Below are 11,455 nucleotides of genomic sequence, written 5' to 3' on the forward strand. Positions count from 1 at the left end.
CCAGTTCCCACGCACGAAAAGCTCTTCCTTAATCCAAAGGCCATTACAAACTTGGATGTACTTCTCTAAAGCAGGTACTTTCAAACTTTCTCCCCAGGAACCCAAGGTAAAAAACAAAACAAAACAAACCACTGTATTTTTTATATCGGGCCCCAATACACACGTCTATAAAACTAAAGTTTCACAAAAAGACACTCGGAGTATTCCATCACAACAAAAACTTTTTTTTTTTTTTTTTTGCGCAAGGAAAAACCCAACATCAACAGAATGAACCAAAATATATTACTACCCCTCCAACCTCCACTTTCCCCACCAGAGGACAACTAAAAAGAAAAAGAGGGCAGGAAGCAACACAAAGCAAATTCCAGTTCAGCTTGGTGGTTTCCTCTTTATTGATGTGCCTCCTACCTTCCCCCCACAATTTCAGTCCCTTCCATCTACCCCCAAAAAAGAAAGTAGTGAAAGGAAGGGAATGTTGGGGTTCTGAGCCCCTTGGGCAGTTAGAAAGGGAACAGAAACCAAAACAATCGCTGGATGTGACAGATTGACAATCGAGAAGTCTAAAGCAGAGTGGGAAGGGTGGTAAGAGAAAGGGGAAAAAGGAGAGGTCCAAGAGGTCACCTCCCCCACGAGCCCTCCTGCTAAGAGGGGCTGGAAGAGAGCCTCAAACATTAGGAAGTGCAGGTCCTGAAGAAGGGAGGTGGTGGTTGAGCCCGGAGGAGGAGGAGGTCAAGGAAGGGGGGGCCACCTCTCTCTTTGTAGAACGGGACCCCCCACCTCAGGGGGAGCAGCTTCACAGACCATAGACACTTTCATCACTGTAGGCGATGTATAGAAAGAAGTCTTCTTCATGGTGTTCCTGGGGCAGAGGCAGAAAATGACGGCTCAGACATCTGGGCTGTAGTTCCTTGACCCACCCATTGCCCAGACCCATTCTTCAAAAGCCCTTTTTTCTGAAGAGCCCCCAAACACTCATGCCCTGACTCACTCCCTCACTTGTTCCAGGCCTTAGCAGCCAAGTAGTATTAGCCCTAGCAACAGTCCTGGGCAAAAAGATCTCAGACTGTTCTCTGCTGCTCTGGGAGGGGGGGAAACTAGAGAAGAGTGAGGGTCAGAACTGAGCTCCACTGTTCCCTCCCTCCTCTCTACTCCTACTGCCCTTGTCCAAACCTTCAACCCCTTGTCCAAACCAACTACCCCAAAATCTTGAGGCCAAAGATAAAACTGAGAGCTAAACAAGCCAGCTAGTCCGAGAACTGCTGACCTGAAACTCTCTTCCTCCAAAGCCCTGACCCCTCTCCAGTCACCGTACCTGGTATAGCTGACCCATTGTGGCACTGGTGGGTGGAATGACATTGTTGACAAAGAAAAACAAGGCATCCTCAGCTCGGAGATGAATTCGCTTCCGGATCAAGAAGTAGAACTGACCAACTGCCAAAGAGACAAGGTACGATAAAGTCCCAAATGGCCTCAAAACAACAGTCCCTGTGTGGAGCCTCTTCCCAAAGAGACTGCACTCCCACCGCAGGAAGCAAACCTGGGTACCCGGACACGTCCCCACCTGTGAGATCAGAAGGCACCAGGTATTTCTTTTTGTCCAGGTCTCCTATCCGAGCTTTGGGAGCCTTTTCTACTATCACCTGATAAAGAGAAGATGAAAATTAGGAAACACTGGGTGGACAGCCCCACCATTACACCTGTCAAGAACTCAAGAAACAAAATTCTTAGCACCCAAGCCCTTTCGACTCCTTTTTCTTTGTCTGGGAACACGCGGTGCAGCCTCGAGTAGAGATCCTGACCCCACTGCGTAGGACTCGCCTAAACATCCAGGATCCCCAAGTAGGGCGTCATAATAAACAAGTCTCTTAATCAGGCAGGGATGACTCGACTGGGCCGACCAGAGCGTCCACCTCAAAACCCCAGCTCGCTGGGGGGGGGGATGGCCATGTGAAGCTCAGACTGTCAAACTCCCTGCAGCCTCCCACGCCACTCCCCACGTCTCTCCCTGCCATCCACGTCCCCTCACCCCCCGCTCTCCCGCTGCCCCGCTCCACTCAACCTCGGGTCCCAGCCACAGCAGCTTCGGGCGGCTCCCAACCCCGCCTCGGCCGGCAGCCCGACGCCCACGCTGCCCACGCTGCCCGGCCGGACCCCAACCCCGGGCTGCGGCGTCAGCGCCAGCGCCCCGCGCCCTCGGCCCAGGCTACTGTCCTCACCGGAACCCGGTCCGGGTATTTCTTTCGGATCTTCTCGCCCTCAGAGCGGCGTTTCTCGAACGGATGCTCCTCCTTATACACGAACTTCATCCTCCCGGGAACCGGGCTGGACCGGGCTGGGCTGAGGGAACCCGGGGGGGCCGGGACGGGGGGCGGCGGCGACGGCGGCGACGCGCGGGCGGACTCAGCGGAGCGATCCCGGGACTTGCGCCACTTCCCTATTCACCAACCCCGCCCCCGGCCGTCCGGGGCCGCCCCGCCCGCTACGTTACGCCACGAGCGCAGCGGCCCGGACGCAGCCGGCGTAGCACCACCTACTGACCGCCCCCCTCACGCCGTCTACGTAATCGCTTTGGAATCAACTTGCGGGCTACGCAGGCGACGTAGCAAAGGTGGTTGGCTTGGGCTATGGTCGAAAATAACTGAAAGCCCACGTTCCGACCTCCCCCCGCCAGGCTGGAGACCAAAGGGGCCAGAAGCTGCTAATTATAATTTGAGGCTTGGTTTTCCGAAAGTTCTTTTCGGAAACGAGGTGGGGGGGGGGGAAGGCAGAGGTAAGCGTAAGGACAGCTATTCACGAAACGCGTTGGTACGCCGAAGGCGGCAGCTGACACCAAAACAAAGTAGTGCCCAAACGGAGGAGCCGGGTGTGCGGAAAGGAAGGAGGGCAGAAAGGAAATACATATTCGGAGAAACGCAGGGAACGCTTAGGTTCCGAGCAGGAGTGGACCAATAGGGACCGGAGAGGAGGCCCGAAAGGTAGGGACTACGTCAGCGCGGAGGAACACTCCACCGCCGTGCTGCGACGAATCATGTGATCTCGGAGAAGGGCGGAGCGTCACGTGGCGGCCGCGGGAAGTAGAGCCGGCCGCGGGGAGGGAGGGGGCGCCGGGGGCGGGGCGGGGCGGGGCGGGGGGGCGGAGCCGGCGGGGAGGCGGGCGCGGCCCCGGAGGGCTGGGGCGCCCTGCGGCGGCGGCCGCCTGCCCTGTCCACGTCGGTCCCCCGGCGAAGTCCCGCCCCTCCGGTTTGTGGCCCAGCTTTCTCCTCGCTTCGCACCGCTGTGTCCCACTGCCCTGCCGCTCAGGTTCCCTCGGGACACACGGCTGTCCTCTCACTCCCCAGCAGGGCACCCATCCCGTGGCTGAGACCCTTCCCGCCAAAGCACCGGAGGTCGAGGTTCCCTGCTCCTTCCCCCAAAGCCAGCAGCATCTCTCCCCGACCCTCAGCCCGCCTGGCCCTCCTGCCGCGGCCTCTCCCCTCTGCTCAGGGGACAGGGTGGATGTGAACAAAGGCTCCTCCCCTCATTTCCCAACCCAGAGAGAAGGACCTAGGGCAGCTTTGGTTTCCAAAGTTGTAATGCATGGTTTAAAAGAGAGGAAGGAAAAAAAAGAGAGAGAGAGAGAGAGAGAAAGCTGGTTACAGGTCTAAGGGAATCTAGGAAGAAGGGAAAATAGAGGGATAAGTGGGGGGCGGGGAGGGAAGGGACAAGTTTGGGGAAAATCCAGTGGCCCAAAAATCCCAGTTTCCCACCCACAGCCCAGCCCTTGGAGTGAAGAATTGGATCAGTTTTGTACAAGAGTTTTTAAAAAATCAAATCACAACAAAGCTCGCTTGGCTTTTCTTTGAGCCTCCCGGATTACCGAACGTCTGTGTGTCATTCTGGCCGGTCCTGTCTCTCCACCAGACAGTTTCGGCTCTCCTAGGCCTCCGCTTATGTCCCAGTCTGGGGTTTCCGGGGAGCACGAACTCGACGTTCGAGTGAGGCTGCTTCAGAGTCCGGCCCACGTGTCCATCCAGACTCCACAGGGAGTGCAGGGCTCCCAGGGCAGAGAGGGACGGGAGGGGCAGACCCTGCCCACACAGTCCTCACCGCTGGACAGGGCAGCAGACGGCACCGCGAGGGCTCACCCCCGTCCCCCCCACCCCGGCTCAGGTGGGGGGAGAGCGCTGTCACCAGAGCCTGTGTTGGTGAAGGTTTCGGCTCAGCACAGAACGAACGTCAGCGGTGAACCTGGGACGAAAAGAACTTGAACTGGTAGAGTCCTTAGGGTTGATATCCTCACAACACTAGTCGTAGGTGGCCTCATTGGAGATGTGGGGCAGAAATGATCACCATTTTGACATGAAACAGAGGCCCGGTTTGCCCAAAACCCCACTGGCTAAAAGTGATGAGCTTTACTGTAAGAAGGCCTGGGTTCAAATGCTAAGTTCTTAAGGGAAAAGAGAGAAATAAGTCAAACAGGACACACTTGTATTCCCTCGTGGGATCCCCTACCTCCTTTCCTCAGAAATCTAAGTGTCTAACTTCCCTTACCTGAGCGCATCCAGCATCGGAAGCAGGTTGAGAAGGGCGGTGTCGCTGGGGTCACTGAACCACGATTTGATGGGGATGGCGTTGTCTAGGGCGGGTAAAAATTAATGCGCATGAGAAAAAAGAGAGTTCAACAGACAGGCTGATTTTTCTTTTATTTGGGGACGGGGATCGTTACTTTAAAATATGTTCCTCTCCCCGACCCACCCAAACCCAGCAACCTAAGTAAAACCTTCTGGATTCATCCTCCAAAATAAAATCAACTTTTAGTCACCGTACTTCATGTTAGCGTGAAGCTCCTAGGCAAAGTCATTACCACTGTGCTTCACCTGAAGCAAATTTAGTCGGAGAAATGTGATCTACGAAATGGACGTGGGAGGGAGGAGAATGTCTCACATGAAAAGAGAAACACCTTGCATCCTGACCCACAGTAAACCAGGCATCCCAGCTCCAGGCTTTCAGAATTCCTCCTCAGAACTTCCTGGTCCTGCCAGACCCGCCACCTTCTCCCATACCTGGGTGGCTCCTGTAAGCCCCTGGGGAGTTATCCAGGATCACGATGCTGGAGAGGTCGCTGTGGACCACAGAGAGGTCCTTGATGTAGCTGCCCAGTTCCAAAGTGCAGTGCTGGAAGGTAGGGCGAGCTGGGCATCAAGAGGAGACTCGTCCCTGTGACCGCAGCCCGGCCCCAACGATGCCTACGGGCAGCCAACTCCCACCACGGGGGTCATGAGATACGCCTCCCCTCACCCCCCAGAGGGTCCCATTCCAGGGCAGCTGCCTCAAACTCAGATCCCTCCCTGGTGGCCTGCCTCCCAAGCTTCCTCTTTGTTCTGCAGGGCAGCCCCTTACCTGTCTGTAGTATCTCCTCTTGAGAATACTCCTGCTATTATCCAGTTTATCTGCCACAGCGGAGCCGTAAATCTCCATGCTTGCTGTGAACACCACCAGGTCGTACCACTGACTCACCTGAAATTGAGCGGGGGAGAGGCAGGTGTTAGAAGAGGTGACCGTTCCTCTAGACACACGGTTCTCTTTCGCTAGGACTCCAGCCCAGTCCTTCTGGCCTCTCAGCAACAACAAAGGTCTCTGAAGGCCCCCAAACTCAGAGTCTTAGGCACCACACACCCTTAAGATTCAGAGCTGCAAGAACAAACGAGCAGGCAGCCCGTGGAAGAATGGAATTACATCAGCACATGAACCCAAACTACCGAAAGCCATCCCTGCTCTGGCTGTCCCACAACCTCCCCTCTCCAAAACCGCCCGTACCCATTTCTTCCTCAGCCCCTACTTCCACCGAGTCGTCTAAATTCCCAGAGCCCTGAAACCATTCCTTCCTCACAGAGCTCCCCTTAACTTCTGCGAACTCACCACTTCTAAGAAGAAATCCACATGGGGCCTCTTATGTACAAAAAACCGGACGGGATGTTTGTCTATTACCACCTGTAGATCAACAGGGAAAGGCTGGGAGCTGTCCTGAGCACCAGAGCACAGGCCGAAAGGACACCCCCGCCCTCCCACTGCCCGCTCCCCTCCTTGAGACTGCCACAGGTGCCGGAGGATGGGGGACAGGGACGCGACGCTCTGGGATTGGGAAAGGAAGTCCGGGTGGGAGCCGAGTAAGACATGACTATCCCCCACACACCTTGAGGATGAAGTCAGGAGGCGTTCCAGGCCGGACAGTGGGCCTCAGGACCCCATCGTGATGGGAGTGGATAAGTGTCTCATCCAGATCCAGCACCAGGATCTTCCTCTTCACCTGACCTGAACCACAACCAATACCAATCAACCTCCAGCCCACATCTTAAACCCTGCCTCACCTTAAAGGAGTCTTCCCAGCCAGCACACTCACCTAGCCGATTCCGGGACACAGGAGATAAGGGAAGAATATCATATCGAACAGTCTGGTACTGAATTATCTAAAAATAGCAAGAGAGGGGATCAGAACCCTTGACAAGGAGATCTTGACAAGAAACACTGTATGCCGAGGTAAATGCAGAATATTTCACTGAACCCTCAAAACCCCAGCAAGAATGATATAAGAATAATACGCTATCATCATCTCTAAACAACGAAGAGCCCAAGACTTAGCCAGGACCACGTAAGACCACACAGCTAGGAGTTTTCTTATTTGGTTGTCTGTCCCCCTAGTTAAAATGAAAACTCGGCGAGAGCATGCATGTCGTCTCTATCACGGCTGTACCCCGAGAACTGTCACAGGCCGCTCAGTCAGTATCCGGGTCGATGTGGTGGTGGCGCCAGGTTGGTTCCTGTGCCGTCCGACCCAAGCACCTGCCCTCTTGACCATGATCCTGTCTCGTGTGCCACGACCAAGAAATGCATGGCCTTCCGCACGTCCACCCCAAGGACCCTTTGTGACAAGTCCCCATCACCTCCCTTTGGGAACTGAGAGCCTCAGATTCCTTCGTGGGCTGAGAGGAGGAGTCAGGAGAGGAGGTCCTTGGGTACCTAAGGGGAAGGGAGGATGAGGGAATCCAGGGGTTGTCAGGTCAGCTAAGTTCCTCTGGCTGGCGGCCACCAGGCCTATTTTAACCAGCCACCTGTCCGCTTCTGTCTCTACCAGCCAAGTCACAAGTGGCAGAGAACCTCAGCCCTCTGACCTGCCTCCTTATTCCGGTACCCAGAGCAGGGCACACACGGCACTGGAAAGCCCCACCCGCGGGGATGACTGATAGGGTGCTGGGAAGGCCAGGGTGAAGTAAGGGCCGTGAGGGAGGTGAGGAAGGGACAAGGACATCACCACCTCAACCTTCCAGCTTCTCCAGGTCTCCTCTAGAGGCTCCTATTTCTAGCACCCAGATCTCTCCCATGCAAGCCTGGCGATCCCTTCCTCTGCTCTTTTCTTCTCAGCACAGACAAATGCTCTTCAGTCCATCCCTAGGCCCCAGCCTCACCAGAACCAGGCTCCCCCCTTGCAAACCACAGGGCCCCTCTCCCCCTAATGCCAAGGCATCTGCATCTGCCCTTCTTTTCTCCCTGGGCAGGGATGAGGGCAGGGACGAGGGCCGCGACAGCTCGGGTGTCCTGCCCTATCTCGGGTTGCACATGCTGGGCATGTAGGGAATGCTCCCAGCATCTGCCAGAAAGGGGGTGGGGTGGGGGGTTGGGGGAGAAACCAGACTGGAAGGGAAGGAAGGGAAGACAAAAGGCTGTGGGGTGAGTGCTGCCCAGAGGAGAGCAATTTTGCAAGTAACTAGCATCTGGTCTGGAGCACTACTCCCTGCACCCAGAACAGAAATTTGGCGGGGGATGGGGTGTGCACAGAGCAAGGCCAGGCAGAGGGGACAGGAGTTAACATGTAAAGAAAACCCCAGGAGCCAGCCCCACACACATCTCAGCATCTCTGACCCCAAATTCTTCTTGGCTGCTAAGGTGTTTGAGGGAACTAGCCCTGCCTACAACTATGACCACCCAGAAACAATTCTCACCCTAAATCAGGAAGTGATAGAGGAGACACCGAATTCGAGGCCAGGCCCACTCCCCCCAGTCAGTATGTCAACACCACCACCACCACCACCACCACCCAGGGCCCTCTGGAAATTTTCTGGCCGAAGCAGGCCCTGGCTGCTTTTACTCTTCCAAGTTTTATTGAGGGACGTCAAAGAGGACAGACCAGAGAACTTCTGCACCTCAGCGCACTGAATTCTCCCCAGACTCCTTTCAGAGGACTCTCCCCAGTGGTGAGAACACAAGAGCACATTCATTAAATGATGTTAGCCTACGGAGCTTTGACCTTGGAGAAAAGCTCTGGGGAGGGAACCCGGAGATACTTGGGCACTTCACTGCCCAGTGTCCCTCGCCGTGCTGGGGTTTCCTGGAGAGGCGCGCGTGCCCCCCAGTTCAAGTCCACAACGACAAGCGCCCATCTTCCCACAGAGACACCCTTCCCTCAAGCCCAACGTGAAAGCATCTTTCTTAGTCCCAGGTCTCAATAAATCCAGACACCCACACTCTGAAATAAGTTTCCAGGGCGTTTGTGGAGGAGTCCCCTTAATGCAAACCGCAGGGGTTTCTTCTTCACACCCAAGGCTTTTCCCAAGTTCCCATCCTTGTTTGTCACATACGCTCTCCCACCCACCCCTACCCTTGACACACAAGCCCGGCTCTTTCTTGTTACGAGACCCGATACCCACGGAGGGTCTTCCACAAGCTCACGTCGGCAGGGCTGGTGCTATCAAACAGGTGTTCCCTCCTCTAGGTTTCTTTAACAACAACTCCCGCTTTCTTAAACGGCGCCCCACCCACCACCCCAGCCCCCAAGAGTTGCCAAATCCTGTCCCCGCTAGCCCCCCCATCTCGGTTCTACTGCAAGGGTCTCCCCCCTCCCCATTCCACCCCATGCCCAGCTAAGGGTGCCCCAATTCTCCAACGGGAAAAGCCGCCGCCAGGACTCTGTTCCGAAGCCCAAGCAGAGGCCCGACACTTCCCAAAAGCCCGTGAGCACCGCTGACCTGGGTTCCCACCACCAGCGCCCACCCCGGCTCACCGTGCGGATCTGCCTCCGCAAAAGGTAAATGAAGAAGCTCCAGAGCTTGGCGGCGAAGGCCACGAACGTGCGCAGCCCCAGCAGACACTGCGTCCGCATCATCCCGATGACCCCGGCACCGCCGGCCCCGGGGCCCCCGCGGCCCAGCTCCGCCAGCCCCCCGGGGGCAGCCCCCCGCCGCCGGGAGGGGGAACGGGGGCCCCGAGTGGCAGGAAAGGCTGCAGAGAGGGACGCGGAGCGGGCGGCTCAGAAAGCCACCCCCGGCGAGGGGAAAGCCCAGCGGAACCGGGAGCTGGGGGACAGGCGTGGGCAGCCCGCGGGGGCCCACATGGGCGGGGAGTGGCACCGACGGCTTCGCGGAGGTTGCGGGCCGAGACGGGTCGGGCTAGGACGGGGTCCTCCGAGACCAGGAGGGAAGGGGATGGAGAATTGGGGGAGGGGGCGGTGGGGGAGGGGGCCAGGGAGGAGGGAGGGAGGGAGGGAAAAGGGAGGGGGGAGGGGAAGGGGGAAGCGGAGGGTGGCCCGCTGCGCAGGCGCGCTAGGGGGCTGCCCGAGGGAAAGGGCGGGCGGGGGCCGCGGCGCGCGAAGGGCCGCGGCGGCGGCGGCGGCGGCGGCGAACGGGCCGGCTGAGCGAGGGAGCGGGGAAGGAGGGGGAGGGGGGGCCGAAGGGCGCGGACGGCTGGGCCGGAGCGGCCTCCCCCTCCCCGAAGCCGGAGGTGCCTTAGCCGCTGGGGAGCGGGGCTGCAGCCTCTGCAGCTGGGTTTCCCACTCTGACAGGCGCCATTTTACCGCCCTCAGAGCTCCCTCCTCTCTTCCCCCCCTTCCCCTCTGACACTGTTTCCGGTGGTGACGTGTATTCGCTTCACCGGGACTAAAGCTCCCCCCCCCCGGTCTGTGGGGGCGGGTAAGGAAAGCCGAGCGAGCGCCCAACCAGGCCGCAGTATCGCGCAAGCGCGGAAGGGGGCGGCGGGGCGGGGCGGGGCCTGCGGGCGGGGCGGAGTGACGCCGCCCGCCGCCGGGATTCGGGCCGTCGGACGGGCTCGTGCTGCCTCCTCCCCCTCCCACCGATAACTGCCCCAACGGCTCTTCCGGCCCTAGGCGTGGAGAAAAGGTCGGGCTTCTGTGCTCCGGGGCTCGGAAGGGGCCCCCTCCGCGTGGGCCCCTCCCTGGGATATTGAACATAATCACCTCTCATTCCGGGCTAGAGCGGGTCTCAGCGGTGGGAGGATTCGTGGGTGCCCCGCCCCTTTCCCTCGGAGGGGGCGGGGCGGCGGCCCGTGACGCCATCAGCGGGCGCCGGAGGAGGGGCCGTCGCGGATTAGAGATGGAGTCGCTGCTGGCTCTGGGCGGCCTGGTGCTGCTGCGGGGTGAGGGCCAGAGGCACGGGGGAGGAAGAGCCGTGTGTGCCACGCGAGGGGTGGCCTCCAGGGGCTCGCGAGGACGGGAAGCTCCGCGTTCTCACGCTGGTTCTCCGTCCCTCACTCTCCCCAGACTCCGTGCAGTGGGAGGGGCGCAGTCTCTTGAAGGCGCTCATCAAGAAGGCTGCGCTGTGGTGAGTACCCGCCAGCTTCTCCCCGAGGTCCCCGGGGCGGAGGTGGGGGGGGGAAGCCCGGGCCCGACTCTGTGACACGCTCCATCTCTGCCTTAGTGGGGAGCGGGTCCACATCCTGGGCTGCGAGGTGAGCGAGGACGAGTTCCGTGAAGGTTTCGACTCCAGTGTCAACAGCCGGTAAGTTGGGGGAGAGTGCATTGGGTGTGGGGCCTCTAGGGAGATTGGCCTGCAGCAGCAAGCGCACAGCCTGGGGTGTGGTAGCCGCTCTTCGGATATTCAGGGAACGGATGTGGGTCTTTGCGGAGGCGAAAATCCGTAAGAGATGAGCAGCGGTGAGTGTCTGGAGAATCCCAAGCACAGACCGTAGAAGGTGAGAGCGAGAGCATGATAAAAGGCCGGTGGTGTAGTTAGCAGCAGCAGCAGATGTTTCCCGAGTGGTGCCTAATGCGTGTCATTCCCTGGAAGGATGGAGAAGAGGACATGACGCGTGGTTCCTGCTGGTGGAACAGCTTAGAGAAGATCAAGAATCCGAGAATCAAGTCACATGGCACTAACTGCTGTTAAAATAGTACAGGCAAGGGGGGCGCCTGGGTGGCTCAGTTGGTTAAGTGACTGCCTTCAGCTCAGGTCATGATCCTGGAGTCCCAGGATCGAGTCCCGCATCGGGCTCCCCGCTCTGCAGGGAGTCTGCTCCTCCCTCTGACCCTCCCCCCTCTCATGTGCGCTCTCTCTCTCTCTCTCTCTCTCAGATAAATAAATAAAAATCTTTAAAAAAAAATAGTACAGGCAAGGGAGTCTGGCATGGGTTAGAAGTCCTGGGATAGGATTCAGTTGTTCCCGATACCTCCTTTTCTGTCTTTTGCTTCTCT

At 58.1% G+C, this 11,455-nt stretch overlaps 3 protein-coding genes across 4 annotated transcripts in view; 1 reads left to right on the top strand and 2 right to left on the bottom strand.

Annotated features, from left to right (window-relative positions):
* Positions 1-362: 362 nt before the first annotated feature.
* On the bottom strand, positions 363-2,454 carry GABARAP (GABA type A receptor-associated protein). The gene is made up of 4 exons (XM_034989451.1): positions 2,217-2,454; positions 1,562-1,640; positions 1,313-1,431; positions 363-859 (listed from the first exon to the last, which is right to left on the bottom strand). The coding sequence occupies exons 1-4, from the start codon at positions 2,304-2,306 to the stop codon at positions 794-796; spliced, it is 354 nt and encodes a 117-aa protein (XP_034845342.1). The 5' UTR covers positions 2,307-2,454; the 3' UTR covers positions 363-793.
* Positions 2,455-3,782: 1,328 nt separating this feature from the next.
* On the bottom strand, positions 3,783-9,487 carry CTDNEP1 (CTD nuclear envelope phosphatase 1). 2 transcript variants are annotated; one of them, XM_034989454.1, is made up of 8 exons: positions 9,035-9,487; positions 6,380-6,446; positions 6,173-6,291; positions 5,899-5,970; positions 5,380-5,496; positions 5,043-5,154; positions 4,531-4,615; positions 3,783-4,227 (listed from the first exon to the last, which is right to left on the bottom strand). In XM_034989454.1, exons 1-8 carry the CDS (start codon positions 9,134-9,136, stop codon positions 4,167-4,169), a joined length of 735 nt encoding a protein of 244 aa, XP_034845345.1. In that variant the 5' UTR covers positions 9,137-9,487; the 3' UTR covers positions 3,783-4,166. The 2 variants fall into 2 exon arrangements, with proteins under 2 accessions (XP_034845345.1, XP_034845344.1); XM_034989453.1 differs by lacking the exon at positions 9,035-9,487 and adding an exon at positions 6,731-7,001.
* Positions 9,488-10,237: 750 nt separating this feature from the next.
* The window catches only part of ELP5 (elongator acetyltransferase complex subunit 5), a 5,872-nt gene continuing 4,654 nt past the window's right edge, over positions 10,238-11,455 (top strand). The window contains exons 1-3 of the mRNA XM_034989452.1: positions 10,238-10,401; positions 10,526-10,586; positions 10,683-10,763. Of these exons, the coding sequence (XP_034845343.1) occupies positions 10,359-10,401; positions 10,526-10,586; positions 10,683-10,763 (185 nt within the window). The 5' untranslated portion in view covers positions 10,238-10,358. The remainder of the gene's footprint in view (positions 10,402-10,525; positions 10,587-10,682; positions 10,764-11,455) is intronic.

The sequence above is a fragment of the Mirounga leonina genome, unplaced genomic scaffold (assembly GCF_011800145.1).
Source record: "Mirounga leonina isolate KUSES-001 unplaced genomic scaffold, KU_Mleo_1.0 Mir_488, whole genome shotgun sequence".
Lineage (NCBI taxonomy): Eukaryota > Metazoa > Chordata > Mammalia > Carnivora > Phocidae > Mirounga > Mirounga leonina.

Excerpts from the sequence above, each read along its gene's own strand:
- GABARAP (XM_034989451.1), bottom strand. The coding sequence starts at position 2,306 with ATGAAGTTCGTGTATAAGGAGGAGCATCCGTTCGAGAAACGCCGCTCT. Across the intron at positions 1,641-2,216 it reads AATACCCGGACCGGGTTCCG|GTGATAGTAGAAAAGGCTCC; the intron begins GTGAGGACAGTA and ends TCTCTTTATCAG. Across the intron at positions 1,432-1,561 it reads GGTGCCTTCTGATCTCACAG|TTGGTCAGTTCTACTTCTTG; the intron begins GTGGGGACGTGT and ends TCTCTTTGGCAG.
- CTDNEP1 (XM_034989453.1), bottom strand. The coding sequence starts at position 6,835 with ATGGTCAAGAGGGCAGGTGCTTGGGTCGGACGGCACAGGAACCAACCT. Across the intron at positions 5,971-6,172 it reads CTCCTGACTTCATCCTCAAG|GTGGTAATAGACAAACATCC; the intron begins GTGTGTGGGGGA and ends GTTGATCTACAG. Across the intron at positions 4,616-5,042 it reads GGCTTACAGGAGCCACCCAG|ACAACGCCATCCCCATCAAA; the intron begins GTATGGGAGAAG and ends TACCCGCCCTAG.